This window comes from Natrix helvetica, assembly GCF_964273705.1.
Source record: "Natrix helvetica genome assembly, chromosome: 8".
In the NCBI taxonomy this organism is placed as follows: domain Eukaryota; kingdom Metazoa; phylum Chordata; class Lepidosauria; order Squamata; family Natricidae; genus Natrix; species Natrix helvetica.
Window position 1 is genome coordinate 16,481,660 of NC_138559.1, and position 26,544 is coordinate 16,508,203.

The following is a 26,544-nucleotide window of genomic DNA, read 5'->3' on the forward strand; positions in this document are numbered from 1 at the left end:
TATGGTTCATAGAAGCCACGTCGAAGTTTGCAAGGTTTTTTTTTAGCTCAAATTTCTTTTTGGAAGAAAGATGATTAGTGTTTCCCCTTTGTGCTCTTCCAAGATTTCCCTGCTGTGTTGCATGATGCAAAGTTTGGCTTCAAAACCACCGGGGAAAAAAACCACAAAGTATTGAGCCTGGTTTCTTCTCCAAATAACCAATGCTAAACTACAGAGATGTTGGCACAATATGATTTTTTTTTAAAAAAAAGGCAAGTTGATGTCTGGGATGGTATGATTGAAGTTCTTTCTGGCTCTTATGTGTGTCACATGCAACACACAGACAGAGACACATCCACTCAAAATGGACCGCACAACCCAGCTGCCATCTTGTCTTTTTCTTTTGATCATGCTCTATAGACAACACTGCCAAATAACTTTCCTGCGGATGCTCATTCCTCTGCATCCAGAGCTGATCTTGGAATGTTGCAAATAAGGCGCCACATCCAATCCAAGTTGGGCTTTCTTTCCTCCCTCCCAAATTATTACTTCTTTCATTATGATCATTAATTTGAATTTATTAGCCACCCATCTCCAATGGACTTTGGCAAAAAGTCAACATTTTTAATGTCCACAGCAAAAACAAAAAGACTGCAAGTAAAAAAAATAAGGTAATGCTCTACCTCTATAATTAAACTAATAATATCCCTAAGGCCAACCAATTTGCAATAATCACCCAACAGGCCCCAGTGTAACCTAGCATATAATAACAAGATGATATTCAATTGTTAAAGGCTCTCTGGAATAACTCAGTTTTTCCTTCTTTCCATAAATATCCAAAGGGATCCTATTCTGTAATGCTGTGATGGAACAATATTTATCTCCTAGTTTCAGCCCTTTTAATGTCACGGAAGTCTTGGATTATATAAGAGTTGTATAGCATCCTGTGTAATTCTCCAAGCAGGTGTAAGGCAGTCCTGGAAATCATCTGTTGAGGTTGGAATATAATTTGGTTCCCCTCCTAATGCTATACATTTACCACTACTTTATATTCACCCAAATTCCCTTTCTAGAAAAACAGTACTGGGGTTGGGAGGAAAAGGGATACTTAAGATCCAAAGGGGACTTCTGGAAAAAATAAAGTGATAATAGTGGAGAGAAATCCCCATTGTTTGTAATCCCCTGGACCATGCAGGAATCTCACTTAGATCGTTTGGGGGAGCTTCTTCTTTTATCCTAGATCTCGGATGATGAGGTCTATGCTTTGAGAGATTGCTGTTAATGATGATGATGTGAAAGTATTCCTTCAAAAATTGTATTTCAATTACAGAGAGTCCTCGACTCAAAACAGTTCATTTAGTGATTCTCCAAAGTTAAAACAGCACTGGAAAAAAGTGACTATATAAAAATCACTATTTTTCACATTTATGACCACTGCAGGATCCCCATGGTCATGGGTGTTCAAAATTCAGACACTTAGCAACTGTCTCATATTTTTGACAGTTGCAGTGTCCAGGGGTTATGGGATCCCCCTTTTGCAACCTTCTACCAAGCAAAGTCAACGAGGAACCCAGATTCACTTAACAACTGTGGCAAGAAAGGTCGTATAAGGGGGCAAAATTTACTTCACAAATGTCTCACTTAGCAACAGAAATTTGGGCTGGTAATTCAAGGACTACCCGTAGTAACAAAAAGGTTCCTTCAACTTATTGAAGGAGTCCCTCTTGCAACAGGAGTCAGTCTCTTCTTTCTGCTTGTGATCTCATATGTAGCTATGCAAGTCAGGGCAGTGAACAACTTAGAACCTCACACTAGGATTGCAGGGAATTGGGTTCAAACAACCCACCCACTCTTCCAAACTATGAATCACACTGGATGTCTATATGGAGATTCTCAGTCATCCAGGTCATGGTTGTCCCAAAGGTGCTTTTTCAAAAGACTTTCTTCATTTTCTTTGAAGACATTTCGCTTCAATGGGGGGAGACCCGTTGATATGACATCATCTATCTCCAGTCCACAACACAGTCCTTTCAACAGTTCCAAGAAGGAGCAACACCCATTTGCACTATTCAGGTGACCCCATGACACAGATAAACCTCCAGCTGGCCTTAATGACTTGCTAAAAGAATGCAAATGTCCAGCTGTCCGCAAGGAGTATAAATCCTTCCATTCCCCAGCCAGAGCTGAAGAAGCTTCTTGGATGAGAAGCGAAATGTCTTCAAAGAAATAACCTTACAAAGAGTAAGGTTCTACATTTAGGCAACAAAAACGGAATGCACAGGTACAGTATAGGTGGTACCGTGCTCAATAGTAGTAACTGTGAAAGGGATCTTGGAGTCCTAGTGGACAACCATTTAAATATGAGCCAGCAGTGTGCAGCAGCTGCCAAAAAAGCCAACACAGTTCTAGGCTGCATCAACAGAGGGATAGAATCAAGATCACGTGAAGGGTTAATACCACTTTATAATGCCTTGGTAAGGCCACCCTTGGAATACTGCATTTAGTTTTGGTTGCCACGATGTAGAAAAGATGTGGAGACTCTAGAAAGAGTGCAGAGAAGAGCAACAAAGATGATTAGGGGACTGGAGACTAAAACATATGAAAAAGGGTTGCAGGAACTGGGTATGTCTAGCTTAAGAGAAAGAAGGACTAGGGGAGACATGATAGCAGTGTTCCAATATCTCAGGGGTTGCCACAAAGAAGAGGGAGTCAAGCTATTCTCCAAGGCACCTGAGGACAGAACAAGAAGCAATGGGTGGAAACTAATCAAGGAGAGAAGCAACTTAGAACTGAGGAGAAACTTCCTGACAGTTAGAACAATTAATCAGTGGAACAGAAGTTGCCTCCAGAAGTTGTGAATGCCCCAACACTGGAAGTCTTTAAGAAGATGTTGGATAGCCATTTGTCTGGAACGGTATAGGGTTTCCTGCCTAGGGGGTTGGACTAGAAGACCTCCAAGGTCCCTTCCAACTCTACTATTGTATTGTATTGTATTGTAAATACAAGAAAGTCCAGTTGCCTCTTGGAAAAAAAGCACCTTTGGGACCCTTGTGATCTGGATGGTTTTGGGTTTGTCACTGTTGCTCAGCCAAATATATCTGGGCAACCAGTCCTGTAGGGCAGGAAAGAACGGTCAGGGATACTGCAGGGAATCTGTTCCATGAATAAGGAAAGTTTTAGCAGAATTTGGAAGATTTGCTGCTTTGAATGAAGCTGTCAGGCCAGACTCACACCGTATTTGCTAGGTGATCTGCCAGTTTGTTCCTTCTTCTGTTCTGTTTTTAACAGGCTTCGTCGACACATGACAAGTTTCATTTTTTTTATTTTTAGTCAGATTTAATTCTATGGGGTGCAAGAAAGTCCTTTTTTGGATATGAGGTATTTATAAGAATGCTCCCTGCCCCGCCATGTTCTCCCCCCCCCCCCCAAATGTTGAATCTCTATGGATTTGCTTTGCTTTCTCCTTAACAGAATTACAGGGCTGGCATGCCACGAGAGAAGACCTCTTTATCTTCTGTCCTAGTAAAATCTTCTGTCGTATTCAAATAAACATGTAACCGAGAATCATTAATTAAAAAAAAAAACAGCTGGAGCAAATTACATTCATTGCTATATTGTTAAAATATGTATGCGTTTGTTAAAATTATAGTCCCACCTCCCTTCACTCCATGTTGCTAAGTACTTTGGTAGTACTTTGAACTACATGTCTACGGAGATTCTCAGTCATCCAGGTGTTAGATGTGCCAGAGGTGCTTTTTTAAAAGGCAACTGGACTTTCTTTGTTTTTCCTTGAAAATGTTTTGCTTCCCCTCCAAGAAGCTTCCTCAGTCCTGAAGAGAACTGAAGAGAAGCGACAGGTCTTCAAAGAAAAACGAAGTCCAGTTGCCTTTTGAAAAAAGCACCTTTGGCACATTTTGAACTACAACCAGTTGAAAAACATCTGCATGTTTAGTGGATTAGGTTTTATACCCCATTAATTGATTTTTCTTTTCACCGTCACTGGAGGCACCTTTTAAATCCTGTTTTGTTGGGATTTATAACCAGATCCCATAATGCAGTATTGAGCACCATAGGTTCAGTTTGAAAAATAGTGGATATTGGACTCTTATAAAAACCAGTGGTAAAAATGAAATATAAAATGGAAATGGGAAAAAAAAGTAAGAATGAAGGCTTCATAGGAGTCAGGATCTGTCTTTGTCAGGTTTTGCTTGGTTTTCTTTGGTGCTCTTGAAAATGGGACTCTAGACAAGACAGACATCTGGATTCTAGGGCAGAAAATCCAGAATTAATTATGACCTAATTTTCTCCCTCCCTCCCTCTTATTGGCAGGGAACAGCCTAGTGCAGATATCACAGAGGGCATTACAGATCCAAATCCAACAAGATTGGTGAGGTGGGGGAAATGATAATAGAAACAGAATTCTTTATTTATTGGCCAAGTGTGATTGGACACACACAAGGAATTTTTCTCCAGTGCATAAACTCTCAGCGTACATACAAGCAACAAATGATAATCATGAAATGCAATCATCATGAATCATAAACATAGATGAAGCAGTGGAACAGCAAAATGCCAAGATACTTGGACTCTGGAGTTAATGGGAGTCTGCAGGTCACCTATTTTGCTGCAGATCTTTCTTGGAGCTACCGTATGTTGCTGAATCCTAAAACTTTGTTCACGGGCTACAATGGGTTGCGGTGTTGCTATTCCCTGGACTTGCGATCTGCGAGATTATGTAGTGCATCAAATAGACAGAAGGAGGGCAAGGATAATAAAAGGTACTGCAAAATTTAGGAAGGTTCTTTGCCCAATGTAATGCATCTGTTGTGCTTCTTTTGCAGTTCGTCTCCATGACAGCATATCCGAGGAAGGTTTTCACTACCTCGTCTTTGATCTGTAAGTAATACTTGGTTCTGAAGAAATTCGGTACCAGCCAAGGTCTTTCTGGAATTTGCTCATCTTTATGAGTCTCTCCCTCTGTGCTTTTCCTTGTGGCAATGTGTTTTGGCTGCCACAAGTTGATCGTCCTCTCTGTGGGTTGCTTTGGATAGCCTTACGCCCTGCCTCCCAGCACCTTCTGAGCAAATGTTTGCATGCTGCCTCAGGAGCTGGGCAGGCGTTGCCATCTTAATGGATGTAGGTGGGCGAAGACTGCAGCTGCAGGGCCGCCATTAGCGGAAAAGGGTGGGCAGGGAAGAGAAGGAAAGGAGGCTGTTGGGATGATAGCTGTGACTCAGGGACCCTGGCAGACTGGAGAGGCCCATTGTTGCTCTACCCTGTTGGAAAACCCAGATTGGGCCAGCTGGGAATCACACAGAAGGTTAGCTCTAGGGCTCCAGATGGTGATCATGCCTTGATTCCTTGTCCTCTTTCATTTGGTAGGCCATGTCCTGGGCAAAGTATCTGACCGTGGGGGGAGGCACAGAGACACGGTGTGCTTTGCTTGGCTGCCTCTCACTTGATTTCCAGATATAGAAACCAGTGATCTCATCTCCTCCTCCAGCTCTTGACAGCTCCAGTTAAGCAGCAAACTATATTTAGCTGTCCTCTGAGTCAGTGCAGCTCCTGCTTTTCTCCCCCACTCTCCCCCTTTCTCTCTCCCTTCCCCCTCCCCACCTCTCTCTCTCTCTTTGCTTGGAGTCACATAGACCTTGGCATGGCCATGGCTGCAACAGAAAGGATGGAAAGCTACTGATAGATTTTTTCCCCCTTTCATGTACATTCTGCAGTGGCCAAAGGTGGCTCTGGGCCCAGCTCTAGAGCCCATCCAGTGCAATACTCTTTCAATTACTTTACGTGCCATTACTTTGTGTGCCAAATCTGGGTTCCTTGAATACCTGGCAGATTCAGGAACATCTGTGTGAAATGAGAGGATGGAAGAGGAACAGGTTATGGTCATCCAATGAAGGTGTTTGAAGAGCTCTAGTGCCTCTAATGCCCAAGACTTGATCTATATAGTAATCAGTTGCAATAATGATGTGGGAAATGAATCATCCATTTGGGTCTCTGCTATAATCTTTATATCCACTCTATTCTGTTTCCCTAATCGCTGCATTTCTGTATCAAAGAGGAATCATTCTTGTGCATTTCTGGCATCCAGCTATTTAACCCACGACAGCTCCTCTTCCTTCTAGCCTCCCTCCAAGTTTTTAATTAATCAATTAACATTTGCTGACTTAAAGGGAAAAGTACAAAAATCATACACATCTCTGTAAAGTGGTCAGAATAAAATTTTTTTGTTTGTTTGTAATGGAATGTAGGAATAAATCTAAATGAAGTGGACCAAATTTTAGTCCAAAAGCCAAGTTCCTGGCTCAGATATAGATTTGCATTTCTTGGGCTTGCATTCCATTGAATTCAATGAGGCTTCCAATGGGGTGAATGTATTTAGGAGCCTTGGTTTTTCACAATCATAACAGCCCGGTGTTTTGACCAGGTTTAATCAAACAATATTCTTGGGGCAAGGATGGTGATTTAGGTGGCTATTCTTTATTCCTGGTGATGAGTTTAATTTCCTTATCTCCATCTGTCTTTTTGGTCAATGGGGCAAGAAGTCCTAATCAGGAAAAATAATAAAATAGTCATTCTGGACCATTCATTCATTCATTCATTCATTCATTCTGCTACCCATCTTGTTGAGCACATATGGATTTTTTAAGTACAACTGAACTCTGAGTGCTCATTTGCCATTCTTCATACCTGGCATCTGAACAATCTTGGACAATCTGTCTGCTGCATTGCCTTTAATGATATTGTAGGTTATCAAGTCCGTATCAACCCTTGGTGAATTTGTATGATCATTTTTACTCTAGTGTGTGTGGATGGCAATTCCTTGGTGCCTCACCTGAGGGCTGAGGCCTGCTTTTATCCCGGTTGAGATACAATGTGTGGATGACAATGTCTCTGCCATTGTCTATTTTGGCATAAAACATGAGTGGCCTAATAATATAATAGACAGCAGAACTGGGCTTGAAAAATTAAAGTAACCACAACAGTGAAGCAATCAACATAAAATAAAACCAGCCCTCAACAAAAATTCTCCAAAAGCAAAACTGTTTTTAAAAACCCATGGGGGATTTAACTTGTTAGGAAGATATTTGGTGGAATTCTGATGGAAAGTTTGAGCAGTGATTAGCAATTCTGAAATGAATAGCATTTCAGAACTGCTATGTGGCTTAATGCTGGGCAGTTAACATTTTTGTTCTTCAACAGGTTAAGACAAATAAGAAGACAGAGAGAGGGAGAGAGAGGAGGGAGGAAGGGAGGGAGGTTATTACACATTGGCTCATTTAGAGCGGGAGTAGCACGGTGGCCTAGTGGTGAGGACATTTATCTCCCACTTGGAAGGTTGAGAATTCAATCCTAAGTAGCAGCAGGTATTTCTCTCCTACGGTGCAAAGAAAAAATATCTGCTGCGAACTCCGCATGGGCGTTGGGAAGGGCATCTGACCAGTAAATGCTTAGATCCATCCAGTCACCCCGATTCTACCCCGAAGTAAAGGATTACAGGATCATAAAAAGGAAGTTTTAAAAAGGAAGAAAGGAGGGGGGGTGCGCGTAAGAAAAGGATATGAAAAAGTGAATAGGCTTAGATTAGTATTTTTGTCGTGAAGGAATGTCGTTGAAAGTTGTGTCTTGAATGAAACAAGAACAGTATATGATGGAAGTAAGGCAAATAAATGGAATGCTTAGCAAATAATTCAATACTGAGTGAAAGAAAAAGATGCAATGATGCCTCCTTGGTTGTTCAAGGTATTTGTGGATAAGCACATAAAGGTACACTTGTGGTGATGTTAGGGGTGTGTTTGTTGGGAATATGGATATACATGTAGTTTTGTAAGCGGTTTTGTATTGTTAGCTGAGAACCTAAAAGATCTCTGTGTCCCAAAGGTGCTTTTTCCAAGAGACAACTGGACTTTCCGGTTTCTCTTTGATGACATTTCACTTCTCATCCAAGAAGCTTCTTCAGCTCAGAGCTTGAATGAGAAGCGAAACATCTTCAAAGAAAAAACCCAGAAGATCCAGCTGCCTCTTGAAAAAGCACATTTAGGACAACCCTGATCTGGAGGACCTGAATCTCCATAGACAAAAGATCTGCAGTGTAAATTGCACCGTGCAATAAAGCGTATGGATCTGAAAATTAATATATCAAAATCAATATTTGTGTTATCCAGGAAGATAGCATAGACAGTTGCAAGTTATACATAAATGCCACATAACTAGAGCAGGCAGATGGGTTTGTTGAATTCCTGCATGGAATATTTGGTAGAAATGGGGAAGTGTTTTGAGAAATGTAAAATGGCAGGAAAGTGGTGGAAAGAGTCAAGATTAATTCGGGAGATTGAGAAAATTGTAATTGGATGGAATTGATCAGATCCTCAGAAAGAATGAACATGTTCAAGAACAAAAGGCGATCTATGAATCAGTTTATGTAAGGAGAAAAAGAAATATAGAAGCCTACTGAATGGTAGGCTTAAGAAGTCTTTCTTCCCTTTTTTAATTCATACCTTAAATGGCTTTGGTATATTATTTCTTAATTGTTTACTGTGTTTGTTGTAAGATTGCTTACCCTGAAATAATTAGTCCTCTATCTGGATGAGAGATAAAATATAAGCATTTATCCCAAAGAGGAGAAGAGAGGGAGAAGAAAAAGAAAGTGGAGAAATGACCTCAATATAAATATACCATTTTGGGGGAGCTGCAGTGTGATTTTAAATGACATATATTTAAAGTTAGAATGAATTTTCAAAATAAGGTTAGAAAAATTAGGCCTTTTCTGACCAAATAAATACACTTTTGTCATATTAGTAAGCCTTGACAGATGCTCAACAAGCTAGACTTCACAGTGGTTTTGGTGAGATTCCTTGATGGAACAAAAGTTGGGTCCATGACAATTTATTTGGGTCATGGGCCAGGCAATTATGTAAGTGGCTGAAAGAAGACTAGAACAGTGCTTCTCAACCTTGGCAACTTGAAGATGTCTGGACTTCAACTCCCAGAATTCCCCAGCCAGCTGGCTGGGGAATTCTGGGACTTGAAGTCCAGACATCTTCAAGTTGCCAAGGTTGAGAAGCACTGGACTAGAACTTGCAGCAAATGCTCCAAGCCTTTCAGGAATAATTTTGTTCAGTGCAGTGGTGGGTTTCAATTTATTTTACTACCGGTTTGCTCATGCGTGCGCGCGCACTCACGTGTTTGCACAATGCTTCTGTGCATGTGCAGAAGTGTCTGCGCGAGTGTCCGCTGCCACTACCGGTTCACCCGTTTCGGGTGGAACCAGCAGAAAGACCCCTCTGGTTCAATAGTTATAATGGGAAGAAGGAATAACCTTGAGGAACAGGAGGAAAAAAGACTGATTAAAGAAAAACCTGAGTCCTGGCCAACATTATAACATGAGAAAGTTTCTCAGACAAGACCCTTCTTGTCTATGGAGATTCTCAGTCACCCAAGCCATTGGTTGCCCCAAAGGTGCTTTTTCAAAAGGCAACTGGAGTTTGTTTTCCCTTGAAGACGTTTCCGCTTCTCAGTTCTGAAGAAGCTTCTTGGAATCTTCAATATGCAGGAACCTTCAGTTCCGAAGAAGCGTCTTGGCCGAGAACAAAACATCTTCAAGCAAAAACAAAGAAAGTCCAGTTATCTTTTGAAAAAGCACTTTTGGGGAAGACCCTTCCTTGTTCTCATGCAGATAAAGGGATAGGGTGGGGAGAATTACGTTCAGTATTGCATATTTTGTCCCATAGCTTTACGATTGAAGTCATATTGACATATATACCTTGAACTTCCTAGTCTGGTCTGCTGTGAAGGGCTGACTGTTACCCTCTCCAAGTGTGCTATTGACAAAGGTCAAACTTTGGTTGAAATCTCCTTTGTGTCCTCTTGCAGGGTCACGGGCGGTGAGCTCTTCGAAGACATTGTTGCCAGAGAGTACTACAGTGAAGCTGATGCAAGGTGAGTGGCAACTCCACATCCACCTGTCCTCCCTCCATCCTTCTCCCTCCTCCAGCCCCACCCCCTCTCCCTGTTCCCAGATCCCACTCCTGCTTGAGCCTGTGAAATATGAACCCATCTGTGATCAGGGAGGTTGGGGTGGGGGGTTGAAGCCACATGGTTGTATTCAAAAGATTTCACATGGTTGCAGCGACATTCTCACATTCTTTGGCACCAGTGGTTGCCATAATGTGCCCCGTTGCCTCATACAATGCCAGCCAACCCTCCCCTACACCCTTGGACTGCTGCCCTTGATCACATAGCAGAGGACGGGGGGGGGGGTCCCATTCACCTCACAGTTGTGAAGAAGATAGAATTTTTGTGAGGCATTGCAGGGTGAGAAGAGATGCACCTATCCTGGTTTCATCCTGTGCCTCCCCTGCCCTCCCATTTATATAAGATGCAAAGCACTCTCGGTGCATCTGATCATTTAAGGATACTCTCTTTCCCAAATGGACTTTCATCAGAGCAGGTCACTCCCCAGCTACCAGCTTCATTCTTTGCTAAAGGAAGTGTGACAGGGGAGAGAAGTTTGACTGGGGTGGCTGGAGTGTGCTCCCACTACTACAAACAAGGGTTAATCTGTGGTTGAGTATCTCAAATTCAAATGGGGTCTTAGCCTTCTTATAAGGGAAGTTGTTGTTAGTGTTTTCACACTTTTACTTTCTTATCCTACTTCAACCGTAGAGAGATTTTTTATTGCTCTAGGCTAGTTTGGAGGTTGCATGGTCTCTTTTGCAGATGTAGTCTAACCAGGATAGTTGGGGTAAGAACTGGAGGTGTGCAAGGATGCAGGACTATTGGCCGTAAGGAATAAAAAAATTGGATGGGACAGAATTGAAATTAGGGTTTGCTGGGCAAAGTATCGGTCATTAGCAAAGAGCTTCAGGAGTTGACGCACCAGGGCCACCAAATTACAAAACAGAGTTGCATTTGAGAAATGTTCACAGCTACCATACAATGACAGCTGGGTGTCTGAAGTTTGTCAACCTAGATTGGAAGGAGTTCCAGCCTTTGGAGTGGTGTAGAGGAGCAAAGGCTGAGGAGACAGCAGGAGGTACCAAAGAGATAATTCAAAAATCAAGAAATTCAGATGTCGGTTTAAAGCTTTCATAACAAAGAGATTGTTGACCAAGGCATGAAATACATTGTGAAGTTATTTCTGTTTGAATTAAGAAAACTAGTTGCCCATAGCCAATTCCCAAGTGCTTTAGACATTTAGCAATGAAGACATTCTAAGAGAGGGAAGCCATGGCAATCCCAAAGTTTAGAATCAGGTGTAATTCTTCCCACACAGTTTTTCTACATTGTTCCTTTCCTATCTTGTTCCTCCAGTGCTGCAGCGATGAGAGAAATAACCACAGGAGTGCAGAATAATTCTAGCATAAATTCCAGCCCGGTGTTTTTGATATTGTATGGTATGCTCCTTAGAATAGTAATCCCGGGACAATCATAGTCCGGTATAGATAATGAAAATAATATCTTGTATTTTGTTTAAGCACCTCTGATTTGATGGTAACCCTGCATGAAAACCTTGGATCCTTTCTCATGGTGGTTTCCTTCCCATGAAGAATGGCCTAGTGATAGAAAAGCATCTTCTGTTAATCCTAAATACAGGTAGTCCTTGACTTACAACAGTTCAAAAGTTACGACGACACTGAAAAAAAGGGACTTTATGACCATTTTTCTCATTTATGACCATTGAAGCATCCCCATTGCAGGTCACGTGATTTACATGTGGATGCTTGACATTTAACTCATATTTGTGACGGGTGCAGTATCTCAGAGTCACATGATCCCCTTTTGCGACCGTCTGACAAGCAAAAGTCAACGGGGAAACCTGATTCGCTTAACCAAATGTGTTACCCTGTTTCCCTGAAAATAAGCGCTTGGCCTTATTTTCTTTTGACCCCTGAAATAACCGCTTGGCCTTATTTTCTTTTGACCCCTGAAATAAGCGCTTGGCCTTATTTTCTTTTGACCCCTGAAATAAGCGCTTCGCCTTATTTTCTTTTGACCCCTGAAATAAGCGCTTGGCCTTATTTTCGGGGAGGTCTTATTATTTTTGAAGTGCAGGAGGTGGTCAGCGTGGTCACTCCATGGCTGCTGCTGTGTTGCAATATTTTCAGGGGAGGGCTTATTTTTCGGGGAAACAGGGTACTAATTTAAGAACTGCATTGATTCGCTTAACAAATGTGGCGAGAAAAGTCGTAGAATGGGGCAAAATTCACTTAACAGATTTCTCACTTAGCAACATAAATTTGAGCTAAATTGTGGTCATAAGTTGAGGACTATCTGTATTTGCCTTCAGAACAGCCCTGCTAAGTACATTGGAACTTTTAAGTAGGAAGGCAGAAATTCTTGTGCGCGCAAGATGATTGCCAAGGCCAGCACTGTTCCAAATCCAATCTATGAAATTGATCCACCTTCATCTTGCAAAGCCAGATGATGCTTTAAAAGGGTGTTTTTCAACCGTGTCAACTTTGAGATGTATGGACTTCTTCTCCAGCTGTCTGGAGAATTCTGGGAGTTGAAGTTCATACATCTTAAAGTTGCCAAGGTTGAGAAATACTGCCATAGAAACTTTCTCTTTAGTCTGCTATCTCTTGCCCAAGTTCAGCAATGTTCTCTTTAGCTCAAAAAAGCCAACTCTGCTCTAGGCTGCATTAACAGAGGAATATAATCAAGACCACATGAAGTGTTAATTCTATTTTATAATGCCTTGGTAAGGCCACACTTGGAATACAGCATCCAGCTTTGGTCGCCATGATGTAAAAAAAAATGTTGAGACTCTAGAAAGAGTGCAGAGAAGAGCAACGGAGAGGATTAGGTGACTGGAAGCTAAAACATACAAAGAATGGTTGCTGGAATTGGGTATGTCTTGTTTAATGAAAAGAAGGATTGGGGTGACATGATGGCAGTGTTCCAATATCTCAGGGGTTGCCACAAAGAAGAGGGAGCCAAGCTATTCTTCAAAGCTCCTGAGGGTTGGAGAAAAAGCAACGGATGAAAACGAATCAAGAAGAGGAGCAACCTAAAACTAAGGAGAAATTTCCTGGCAATTAAAAAAAAATAATCAGTGAAACAAATTGCCTCTAGAAGTTGTGAATGCCCCAACACTGGAAGTTTTGAAAAAGAGATTGGACAACCATTTGAACTGGTATAGGGATTCCTGGCTGAGTAGAGGGTTGGACTAGAAGATCTGCTAAGTCCCTTCCTATTGTGTTATTCTGTTCTCTTGAAAAAAGAGCTGGACATTGACAGATTAACATGTGATCCCAGTTCCAGCAGTTATAGTCAGTTAGCCTTGGAGAGAAGTTAGGTACAGCTAATAGCATAATACCCCAAATAACTGAATTAAGAATAGGAGTGATAAAACCTATGCAGGGAGTTAAGGAAATTACACAAGCAAGCTACACACATGCATCGAAGTGTGGTGGGCCAGGCAGGCTTACCGAAATGAGAGACTTTGTCCAAGTGGTCAGGACCAAACGAAATTCAATGGGCTAGGATGTAATTCAAGCACATGTGAATGATTAAAACATGCGTTTTATGAACAAGTGGGCCTCTCCCTTGTAGTTTCATAAAACTATTGGAGGGACCCCAAGTGGCTTGGTTGAACCACTGTATTGCTGAGTTTTGACATTGCTTGCCAGGGTGGCCCTTGTGTGCTTCACATCATGTATCAACCAAGCCATTTTAGCTTGTTCAACAAACCACGGCAAGAGAAAACTTAGTGCAATGCGTGTTCCCTGCGTATAAACTAAGTTTTGTAATAGTAGATGCTTTGTTTTTCTTAATAACTCCACTTGCTAACTTAAATCACTCCACTCAGTTGTCATGTAGATGTGAACTGAAGGAGTCCCCAGATGGATTCCTCAGTTTGTGATTGTGTCCAGTATCTTATGTGCCGCTTTTATCTATAAATTGTAAAGAGAAAATAAAAAGTAACGCAAACTAATGCAGGCTAAAGAAAACAGAGAACACAAAAGCGCAGCGAGAAAAGAAATTAAAAGAAAAAGCTTCCATGTTCTTCTGCAGCTAATATAAATATGATTACGAAGTTCTCTCCTATATTATGATTTTTTTTTAAACCCTCACCTTTTTTCTGTTATTTAATTTTATTTTCTAGTCTTCAAAGCCAAAGTTCTTTTGCCTTTTTTTTTCTGTTTCATGCGACAACAAAAATCTGCAAGGAGTTTCCAGTCAGCCATAAATGTAAATATTATGTTTTCTCTAACCAAGGAAGTCATTTTAGTCAACTTTGGGAATTCCATTACCTTCACCAACCATTCCTCCATTGTGAGTGATGTAGAATCCTTCCAATTTGGGGATATAATAATCTCGCTGCAGTTGTCATATATAAAAACAATATTCCATGTTTTTTTTCTAGATGTCTGTCCATTAATTCCAAAAGAAAAGCTTCTGATTTCATTGATCATTAGGCTTTAAAAACCTCTGAATTAGTGTATGTATTTGTATCTTTTTAAAAAAAAAAAAAACATCCACCACACATGATAAAACGTGTCTTCATGTTATTCACGTTTCCAGCATAAATTTGAAGTACCCTTTATACATTCTAGATCAGGGGTGTCAAACTGGTGATGTGTCCGCAAAGGGAAAAAATAATGTGATATATCATGTGGGGGCAACATGATATGGTGAGTTTGACACCTGTGTTCTAGATGATTTCCTTGGTGACGAATACTAATGGTAGATTGCTTATAAAATTTTCTTTTAACCCTAGAACATAATTAAATTTCAATTCTTTCCGCCACACATTTTCCTGTTGATCCGTTTCTTTAGTGTAACCAAAATATTGAGCTCATTTTAGTATACATTCTTTCGCTTGTTCTTCTGTCTCATATTTCAATAAAAATTGATACCTTTTAGCAATAACATAATCATCTCATTGGCACATGATTCCATTTCAAAGTCACTCTTACATTGTTCAAAGCTGTAAAATCTTTTATACATTTTAAATCTTTCTAATAATTGGGCATAGGAAAACCATTGACAAATGTATCCGTCCATTGTCAAATCTTCTCTTAATTTTATTTTACAGTCTCCTTGAGAAAATCCAAGTATATCACAATAAGTTCAACGTTTATGTTTACTTATCACTTCTCATCTATAAAATGATTCTTAGCTGACAGCCATAAAGGTATTTTGGGGCATAACCTAGATTTATTTATTTCCTACTCTAAAAATAGCCCACCTGACATAATGATTTATGAAATCTACATTTACTCTTAGCTTTGTCATATCATAGATATTTGTGCCATCCAAATCTCAGATAATGTCCTTCAGACTCCAACAGCCTTCTATTTCTTAACAACATCCACTTTAACAGCGGCAAATTAACACGGCAAAGTATAATTTGAAATCTGGTAGACCCAATCCCCCTCTTCCTTTGCATCTTATAATACCATATATAATACTTAGGATTTCCCCCCTACCAAACAAATCTGGATATATCCTTTTGTTGCTGTTTAAATGGTATATCAATTGTCAAGACAATTATTATATTGAAACAAAAATGACATTCTAGGCAAAACATTCATCTTAATCACAGAAATTTTCTGCAACAGTGACAATTATACTTTATCCCAACATAACATGCCTTTTTGAACTACATTTCAAGTCTTAACATAGTTATTTTGAAATAACACACACTTCATACTTGTCATAGTAATAGTGGTATTTTACTTTCTCAATCTTAAACCTCATGTTATTCATGAATTCTGTTTGATCTTGTATCTTCACTTTTTTTGTTAACATTTTAGTATTCTGTTTATTCATCTTAAAACCCGCTAAAACCCCAAATTGTTTTAATTTATTCATTAAAAGTCCAATTCACTTTGAAAGGTTTGCTAAAAGCAGAACCAGGTCATCCACAAATACTCTTAATTTGTATAACTCTTTTTTTAATCTTTATGTCCACGGTTCTCTCATCTTGTCTTTATGTCTCTATTCTACTGTATATTTCAAGAACTAAAATAAATAAAGGGGAACAACTCACAACCTCGCCTCGTTCCATTTTGTATATTACAAGGTTTGGTTAAATCCACATAAACAAATATTTGGCCACCTATGAAGTATAGATCAGTTTCACCCTTTCTATAACCCCTCCCCCCCCTCAAATTTGTATCTTCCCAAACTTTAAACAAAATGTTCCATCTCAAATAGTCAAAGATCTTATTTCTGCATTTAAAAAGACCATTGTGGCTGCTGTGCCATTCTCCGTGTTCTTCTGGATTAACATAATATAATTTAGGCTTCCTACCATTTATGGCCAGCTTATGTCTTCTTCTTGATTATTAAGGTTGCTGTTGCCTGTTAAAACTTAATGTTCCTTTGTGGGCAAGGTTGGTGAAGGGGACGGTTACCAAGATGGTGTTGTCAGTGGGGAAATTTGCTTTTGTTTAGACTGAGAGTATCCGTGTTGAGGTTTCAGTTAAAGTAGAGGTAGACAACCCAATGACCTCTGGATGTCTTGGACTATCCCTTACTGCTGGCTATGTACCTTGATGGGCCTGAAATCCAGAACAACTGCAGAATATTTAATTGGCTGCTGTGTTGTCCAACTGAACGGTCTCAAGTTCATTCATGCTTTGAACTACAAATGCCCTCATGTCTACTTGGACATCCAGTGGTCAGGGGTCAGAAGAACTATAGAATATAATGTCTGGAGAGTGCTAGGATGATGATGATGATGATGATGATGATGATGATGATGATGATGATGATGATGAGAGAGGGTAATTAAAATCAGTGACTGTTTCCCATTTGCCAACCTCGTTTTTTACTTTTTGAAATGGAACCTTGCTGTCTACCGCTTGTATCTCTGGCAGAGTTTTCATTGCTTTTTAAGCCCAGGTTCATCGCAGGAGTTCTCTAAAGCAAGTGGCAGAGCAAATTGGAGCAAGGGATTCGGAAAAGGTTCATCCATTGACCTTCCAAAAATTCTGTGAGCGTCAGAATAGGATGCACACTGCTTAAGCTCATAGCCTAACCCACCACGTAGAACTAAAGCACATATTCAGAACTGCCAGATGTACAGCCCTTCCTTGACAATACCACTACATATTGTAGCTGAGGGATTATGTGTTGGAGCATGCCTAATATCAGCATTTTTCTTCTGGGAGAAAACTGACTGGTCTTTCTATTAATAGGAAAGATTTGACGTGGGAGAATGTTCACGGATGTCATCTGATGCCACCTAATTATTTAGAATATTTTATCTAAACTCTCTTTATTACTAGGGAGAGGTATTGTTAAAGAAAGTCCTCAGTCCTGGAGTGCAAATATGAACATAATCTTGAAGACATTTACCCTACCAAGGTATCAGTAGCTTCAAATTTAACAAACAAAATATATATTATGCAAATCTGTACACATTAATAAGAATTTTATCAGCATTGCCCAATATGCCACTTACAGTTGCTGCACCTGGAATCTTTAGCCATAAGAAAGCTAAAAAGAATTTTGAGAACTTTTGTCTAGCAATTCTTGCTGGAACAAATTGTCTTAAGGATTTATTTATTTTTTTGCCTTCATGTAGCTTTTAGCTCTTCTTAAGAGCTATCTACAAAAATCTTAATAAAACTACAGAGGTCGACTGGAATGGTCTCTGATATGAGAAGCACAGGCCTGGGGAAGAAGGAGCACTGATGGGTCAAATTAGGATTTCCATTAATAGATTCCTGGAGGGAGGGAGACGGATCCAGAGAAGCATGGTAGCACCTAGAAGAGCATGAATTGAATTAGGCTAGGATTGAAAGAGGCAAAGAGAACGAATCTACATTCAGAACATTAGGTTGGACTAATGAGTCTCAATCAGTGGGATCGAGTGAGGTACCTATCGTAAAACTTGTCCATAGACAGCAGGTGTGTCAAACTCAAGACCCGTGGGTCACATCTGGCCCACGGGGTACTTAGATCTGGCCCATGGGGTTGCCCTGAAAACAGTGAAGGACCGGCCCATGGTGCTTCTGCCAGAAAAAAATGGGCTCCCGAGCTCCACTTTTAGCTGCCACAGCCTCCTGTGACCCTCTGCCTGTGAAAAGGAGGAGCTGATGTTGCAACGACACGATGTGCGATCTTGGAGCTCCAAGATTGCAGACGATACTTTTGCCACTGGACGGTCCTTTTGGACCTAAACCATCCCGAAGAGACGGTGACAGGGAAGAGTACATCCTGCTGATCTCAGGGACACCACAAATTCCTGATTGATCCAGGAGAATCTCTTTTTGCCGGCGACAGAAGCACAGCCATTGAAGCTGCTGAAGTTGGGACAGCTCCGGAATGTTGTTCTAAAAACTGAAGGAAAAAATAAACAAAGAGACAAGAAAATTGTTGATACTGACAGTGAACTGAGTGTGGTTGGAAATGGAAAGAGTGGAATATGGAAAAGGGAGATAGATGGACTGGAGTTCTACCCCAGATTTCAAAGTATAGAAAAAGAAAAGAGAGAAGAATTGATGGAACTAAGGAGAGAAATTTTGTCAGAAGCACTAGTGATAACTAAAGATAAGCTGATTGAAGAAGCAGATGGAGGGTTTTGAGCTTATACAAGATATGCAATAAGCAATAAGCTGCGAAGAGAAGTCCATACAAAACTTACTAAGGAAATAACCAGAATACTAATGCCACAAATGGCAAGAGACATAAGACTGCACTATTACTGGAAAGACACAGATTGATGTAATGAAAGGTGAGCTCCGTTTTTAATGGCAGAGAGTTGCAGGAGGCCATTGCAGCCAAAAATGGAGCTCGGGAGCCTGCTTTCGCTGGCAGAGTACTCGGTCCACCACCGGCATCCATGATAGGAGTGACCTAAAGCTGTCCACACACCCCAAGGTCAAACACAACCCTGATGCAGCTCTCAATGAAAGCAAGTTTGACACCTCTGGTATACAAGTATGAACAATCCCTACTATGTCCCATGGGTAATCAAAACCATGCTGTTACTGCTAGCTTTTTGAATGGAACATGGGAGTGTCCTCTTTGCTTCCCCACTTGAAATGGTGCTACATTAACTGGACCCAGGTGAGCTGTTCAGAAGGAAATCTAAACAACGAGCAGCTGATGAGGTTGTAGATACGGTTAGACAATATATTTTACAGGTATGGAAGCCTCTCCTTTATCAGGTCATGACGATAGGTGTTTTTTTACTACTTCTGAGTCAAATTCATTGCAGCACGGTGGCTCAAGTGAGTGGAACACCGGGCAGGAGATTAGTAAGTGTGCGGTCGAGACCAGAGAGCTGCCATGGGGCGGGGTTGAGCTCTTGTCCTTCACTTCAGCTCCTGCCGGGGACATGAAAGGAGCCTTCAACTGGGCATCTCCAGTACAATTGTGATGTTATTGAATAATCCTTTCAACCTGGGAGCGCCTCAGTGCTTTTGACAAAAAAAGCCATTTTTTAAAAAAAGATGCAAAAGTCAAATTCATGGATTTCCTCCTCCTCCCTTCACTACCTGGTAGACTGTTCCTCCCTTCTCTTTTCAGATGGTTTCTGAACTGCAGCCCCTTAAAGGGTCGCTGAATGCCAAGTGCCTCTTTTAGAAAATGGGGGGGGGGAGGCTTTTCACCCTTAATATTGGGCTGATTTGCACAACCACTTCAGTCCTCCTAAACATCCTTGGTTGGAAGAAAAGGGGAAATCCGCTGTCTAGCTTGGCTTCCCCATTCTCACACCCTGACTGGGCACAGTTTATGGTGCCATTAACAGTTGCTGTCCTGCACTCATCTTGTGATAACCCTGCTGTGGTCTCTGAGCTTTCACAACATTGTTTCTCTCCTTCTCTCGTTCTCCCATATCTCCCCCTGCCCCCTGTCCCTTTCTGTCTGTCCATCTGTCCTGTGGATCGTTCCCTTCCCTGCACTCCTTTGGAATCCCTGATTTTGATTTCCTGCCATGCATATTTATGTTACTGTTTCCACTCCACTCTGTTTGGGTAATCTCTCCATCCTTCCTCCTTGTCCTCTTCTCTCTCTCTCTCTCTCTCCCTCTCCTTCTCTCTCCCTCTCTCTCTCTCTCTCTCTCTCTCTCTCTCTCTCCTTCCTCCCTCTCCCTCTCTCTCTCTCTCTCTCTCTCTCTCTCTTTCCTCCCTACTGCTCCTTTCTGTGTGTGGTTCCTCCTCGCCCTCCCAACCCCTGTTGTGTTGGCCTCCCCCTTCTTCCCCACCCCCTTCTCTCCCCTCCTTTCCTTCCCGTTTTGTTTTGCAGTCACTGTATCCATCAGATATTAGAAAGCGTAACTTACATTCACCACTATGCCATTGTGCACAGGGATTTGAAGGTCAGTATACATATGCCTTTCGCCCTCTTAGAATGTGGGGTTTGGGAGGATAGAGCACTGCCATAATAAATTGAACCTGGCCAGGTCTGGGGCTTCGCAGTGCCAGCTTCCTTTTCTGGTTTGGCATATGGGGTGGGCAATTATTCAGAGATGGTTTCTTTCCACCTTGAACCTGCATGGCTATATCCTATATCCTTTGTGCAACACTCCAGCAAGGGCAGATGGGTGCAGGCAGGTAGGAGATCTGGGATGTCCTTCCCACATCATCACACAGGCCCAGATATATACCCAGTTCCAGATTATCTTGGGGCAACAACCCCTTCTGGGCACATGGGGACGGGGCAAAGTCAATGTGGCATGCTTCATCCATTCATTTTTCCACTTGTGCTTGTGTGTGTGCTCTTTCTCTTTCCCCCTCTCCCTCTTTCTCTTCCCTGGTCTACACTGATGATTTACCCCAATTGCTTCCTCCCAACTCTTGCGCCCCCTTTTTTTTTTCGTTTGGAACCAAAGCATCATCTTATGTCCTCCCAGGATCAGAATTGATACAGGTTGTGGTTGGGTTGGAGTGCATGCCATCGATGCAAAGAAAGGAACACCCAGAGCCTGCTTCAGGATGTTTAGACTATCTGGATGATCGAGAATAGTTTCTCGATTCGACTTTCTTAGACAAGGGACTCATGAAGCCAGCCTCCCTTGAACCCTTTGCTTTGTGATAGGAAATGGGACACTGTGGACTCTTTTTCATTGCTTTGGGGTGCACTATGCACAATATTGATGGGAGCTTCAGTTTCCTGACTTATTTAGTGACTCTGAATGTGGTGCTATTACATAAATATCTAGCGGTTTCTCTCATTCAGAAACCTATCTTCTGAAAGTTGTTGTACAATGGGGAAGGGAAATCTAATTAAAAGAAATTGATTTCTCTCCATGAAAGAAAACTCCTTGAAAATCTATAGGGGACAGAGGAGAAGAGGAAATAGAAGGGGGTCAGAATCCTAATTCCTTTGAGTGGGGTGTGTCATACAGTGAAGAGGATAGAGTGATTTAAAGTAAGCTCTAAAGAAATGGAACTGAACAAAGTATAAATATGTAAACATATGTGCATGCGTGCATATGGATTACAGTCCATACATCTCAGTCAGGAGGGCTTCGTCTTGCAGAAGATTTATTTGAGTTGATAACAGCACAGAATGTTGGAAAAGTCTCTGGAATAATGGAGTGTTTGAAAGGATAGGAAGCTTCTATGGAAAATAGATATGGGTTTCTGCCAAGGAAAGCTGAAACATTGACCTTTGTTCTACCATCCTCTAAGACAGTGTTTCTCAACCTTGGCAACTTGAAGATGTCTGGACTTCAGCTCCCAGAATTCCCCAGCTGGCTGGGGAATTCTGGGAGTTGAAGTCCAGACATCTTTAAGTTGCCAAGGTTGAGAAACACTGCTCTAAGAGAACAAAGACCCAATGGCTATCGCCATCTTTAAGCTTGCACTTGGGCTTCCAGAGATGACCAAGGGGGAGGCGGTGGGTGGGTTGTCACTGTGTTTCTGAAATTCATTTGCAAACCAGGCCACCCACCTGAATGCACTGTTACCAGTTCCATTTGACTAGATATGGAGAGTGGTGTCTGGGGGAAGCAAGGATTTTCCAGTGCTCAGTGAAAAATGTGTGTACAATAAGGGAGCTGCACGCAGATGCAAGTCGGGTTCTTCAGATTCTTAAATCAACCATTCTGAGACCATTTCTTAACTCAAAAAAAAAAGGTAATTTCCATTCTGTTTGTTGGATACTGACTGGCTCCAGCAAAAACATTCAAATAAACCTGTCTGGCAAATATCTCTCCCCTCCTCCCAAATTCTGTGATCTTCTAACCCATTTGTTTGGTTGAATGTTTCTTAATTTGCTTCTTAAACTCTATGGGATAAAGTATAGCGAACTGAGTAACAAAACCCAAGAACGAAATGCCTCTGGGAATGGTTGCGCATGTTGAATTACATTTCACTCTGTTTTTCATTTTTGCCAGTCTCAGATTTAGGCTGTTGCATTTCTGTCTGATTTCATGAATGTAGGAAATAATGTATGCAGTTGTGTGCGCATTTTCCTTCATAAATATTTTTGGGTGCATGCAATTTTCCATCCTAGGGATTTTTTTTTTACATGTGTTGTTAAAGTTGTAATCTCCGTCACAACATTTTGAAAAATGCATTGATCATTATGTTCTGGTTCTCATATAAGTTTCAAAAAAAGTGGTTTAGTTGACATTAAAATGCAGACTGAAGAATTTTTTTCCCCTTGACCCCAATTGATTTCTTTTCAACCCCCACCCCACCCAAGACAGCTTTTTTTCTAATTTTGACTCTACTGATCTTTAGAACAGAGAAATTCCCAGCCCTCGATCCATTCATATTTAAGATTTGAAAAGCAGGCTTCCCCTTCTAGTGCATCTATTTTATTGTGGTTTTTTTATTCTTTAAGTGGAAACTCACAGCACTGTAATTTGTCATTTTATTGCTGAATTTTGACACTGAGAATTTCAGAAGGGGTAGGAAAAGAGGATTTGGGCTGGCCATGTGTGGATTAGAAGTCTATTGTAACATCTACATGATGACATCACCAGAGGTCTAGATAGTCCTTTAAATACCATTGGCTCTGTGTATGTGCTTTACCAAAAAAAAAGGCAGAAATTACCACTATGAGGCATATATTCAGGGGCTTATCAGCTAGGTGGAGGCTGCTTTGCAAAGCTTACTTTACTTCATAAACCAAGATAAATTTGGTGTCCTCTCCCCTTCTGTTCAGGAGGAGCAAAGCCCAAATAATGTCAGGGACCAAATGGTTACATCTTAGAGCAGGTGGGGGTTCCAAAGGAAGCTTGTGGTTTCCTCTTGAGGATCTCCTGGCCATGTCCTTAGTCATTGCCTTGAGTATCTGGGTGGCTGAAGCCTTGGACTACATCACCCCTAGGCAACTTCTACTTATGTGTTGATCTCAGGATGTACCTTGGTTACTGAGAACCTCTGGGAGATGAAGTTCCAGAAAGCCTGGTTATGACCTAGAAAGCTCTACAGGACACAGGGCCTGGTTATTTGAGAGACATCTCCCATGGTGTCTGCCCAGCCAATATAACCTGACAGGGTCAATCCACTCTCGGGCCTTTCAATTAGTCAGTGTTATCATGACCCAGGAAATGCATCTTCTCTGATGGGGCGCCTGCCCTCTGGAATAAAGTTACCCCTGAGATCTGCGTGGCTCCCACCCTAGTGATATTCTGAAAGGCCTTGAAGGTGCCTGTTTCCCCACACCCTGAACTAGGGTGGATGGAGCACCTTTTAATATATTATTTCCATGTCTTGTTCTTTGTTTTCTTTTTCTGTATTAGTTTTTTTTTTATTGCTCCCACAGTATTTTACTATTTGCTTTTTGTGAGCTTTCCAGAGTCATTTGGAGTCTGGTGACGCCTACATTGAAAGCATTAAATTGTTGAGGGCAATCTGCTTCTTCTGTAAACCACTTAGAGAGGGCTGTAAAGCACTGTAAAGCGATATATAAGTCTAAGTGCTATTGCTCTTAAATTACGAATTGTTTTTTGGGTGCATGGCGAGCGAGGTGTCTCCTCTCATCGAATCTGCAGGAAAAAAAGATCTTTTAATTAGGTGTCCCAAAGAATAACCGAACCTCAGTAGGTGCTAAATACAACTCTCAATGGTAATACAGTCTTCTGTAGTCACAAGATTGACTTGCTTAGAAAAAGATGTTCACATGTGCTGGGCTAGATTCCAAAGCTCTTCTAACACTTGGCATCATTTTCCATAATGTGCAGATGGCTGCTGCCAAGTTAGCCTTTAGAAAAGGACAATGCTATTTCTGGATCCTGACCGTACCATGTTCCAATTTCCTAGAGGAAGTATTTTTCTGGCTTTCCTAAGAAGCCACAGCTGACATTAAAGAATATGCCTCTACAGAGATCAAGTCAAGCTCATCTCCTGGTGGATCGGATTCCTCCATGTACATTTTTTGGCCACAGTGCAGAAATGGTTGGTCCCATTTTCTTCTGGGATGTTTTACGGATTTCCCCGTCTTATAGAAACCCCATGTTATTTTCCTGGAGGTGTCCCATTTCCCAAACTGGGCCAATGCTGCTTCATGTCTGAGATCAGCAACTAAAGGCCCAGGTCCATAATAAGACATAGTTTTATAAAGTTCCTTTCCATAATCCCCAACACTGCAAAGATTTTAAACGTGATTTATGAACAACCCAAGTTGGGCATATGTGGGTGTATATTTACCAGTGTGCTTTAACAAAGCTATTTTCAAACGTTACCTTTAAAATATGCTTCTCTGCATACCAGAAATAAACTTTTTTTCTGCATCTGGGATGTAAAAGAATGAGCACATTTCAATTTGTCATGAAACAAATGTCATTTCCTAAAATCTCATTGATATTTTGAGATCTGTTAGCAAAGCATTTAGATCTGTTCAACAAGACACACGACTTTCAGAATACCTATAACAAGCATGTATGTCTACCTTAGGCTACAGATATAGGCTAAACTCCAACAACATATTTGTAATAGCGGAAACATCACTGCAGTTGTATTGAAAAGGTGCATTTGTTGAATAGCCATAGGAAGGTTTAAACTTTTTTGATGCCAAGAAAAAAAGTGCTGCAATTCTAGTTGTCCACAGTCTCCTCCTATGAAAGAAACCAGATCCTACCAAGAGTAAAATATAAGAGGAATTCAAATGAACCTGTCTTGGCCAATTCATCTCCCCCCCCCCCCCCCCGTTCCCCCAAAGACTATAGGAAATCATCTCTTCAAGAAGAAGATAAGCACACCAGTATCCTCCAGTTCCTTAACAGTTGAAATAGAATGAGAGTTGCACAATACCAGGAAATCTATCGTGATTAATAGCTATTGATAAACTCCCTCAATCTATTACATTCCTCTTTGAAGTGTCCAATACAATAGCAGAGTTGAAAGGGACCTTGGAGGTCTTCTAGTCCAACCCCCTGCCTAGGCAGGAAATCCTATACTGTTTCAGACAAATGGCTCTCCAGCATCTTCTTAAAGACTTCCAGTGTTGGGGCATTCACAACTTCTGGAGGCAAGCTGTTCCCCTGTTTTATTGTTCTAACTGTCAGGAAATTTCTCCACAGTTCTAAATTGCTTCTCTCCTTGATTAATTTCCATCCATTGCTTCTTGTTCTACACTCAGGTGCCTTGGAGAATAGTTTGACTCCCTCTTCTTTGTGGCAACCCCTGAGATATTGGAAGACTGCTATCATGTCTCCCCTAGTCCTTCTTTCTCTTAAGCTAGACATACCCAGTTCCTGCAACCGTTCTTCATATGTTTTACTCTCCAGTCCCCATATCCTCTTTGTTGCTCTTCTCTGCACTCTTTCTAGAGTCTCCACATCTTTTTTACATCGTGGCAACCAAAACTAAATGCAGTATTCCAAGTGTGGCCTTACCAGGGCATTATAAAGTGGTCTTAACCCTTCACGTGATCTTGATTCTATCCCTCTGTTGATGCAGCCTAGAACTGTGTTGGCTTTTTTGGCAGCTGCTGCACACGGCTGGCTCATATTTAAATGGTTGTCCACTAAGACCCCAAGATCCCTCTCACAGTTACTACTATTTAGCAAGGTACCACCTATACTGTACCTGTGCATTTCGTCTAGCAAGGTAGTTGCTTGCTGCCTCCACTGTTTTGAGGTATCCTATGCAAAAAAGTTACTTCCTATTATTTGATCTGAGTCTTCCACTTCCAGATCTATTGGATGATCTTGGGTCCTTACCACATAGAGAAGAGGTCTTCCTATCCACTTTCTCTGCCTCATGTCTGGTTTTATATCTCTGTCCTATGGGTCCATATTTAACCTGTCTTATTTGTCCTTTTTCTGAACTACAATTCTTGGTACTGTTGCTTTTCCAACTCAGCTGTTTGATTACACCATTAGGTTTGCACTTTTCTTTAGTACTAATCCAGTCTTCATAACCAGAGCTTTTTAGAAGAGGGCAAGAAAGTATTAGCCTAGCAAGATAGTCCAGGCAGGAAGCTGGATCCAATGGATTAATTCTATTTTATTATAAGATTACATTAACAGAATCTTGCAAGTCTGAAAGTGCATTTCTCCCCCGCCACTTTTACAGCCCACGAAAGTAAGGAGGGTCCCTTCTGAGATGTTTGTCACTCCAACATTCCTTAACCATGGGATAAGCTCTTATCTTACTATTCCCCTGGCTGTGGATTCTCCCCCTGTCTTCCAAG

At 41.2% G+C, this 26,544-nt stretch overlaps 1 protein-coding gene across 13 annotated transcripts in view; it reads left to right on the forward strand.

Moving 5' to 3' along the window:
* CAMK2B (calcium/calmodulin dependent protein kinase II beta) overlaps positions 1 to 26,544 on the forward strand; it is a 186,527-nt gene that overhangs the window by 91,644 nt on the left and 68,339 nt on the right. For 12 of the 13 annotated variants that reach the window (XM_081961199.1, XM_081961205.1, XM_081961204.1 and 9 more), the window contains exons 4-5: positions 4,821 to 4,875; positions 9,862 to 9,927. In XM_081961199.1, the coding sequence (XP_081817325.1) occupies positions 4,821 to 4,875; positions 9,862 to 9,927 (121 nt within the window). Of the gene's footprint in view, positions 1 to 4,820; positions 4,876 to 9,861; positions 9,928 to 20,199; positions 20,273 to 26,544 lie in introns of all 13 variants that reach the window. The other variant, XM_081961203.1, reaches the window with a different exon arrangement.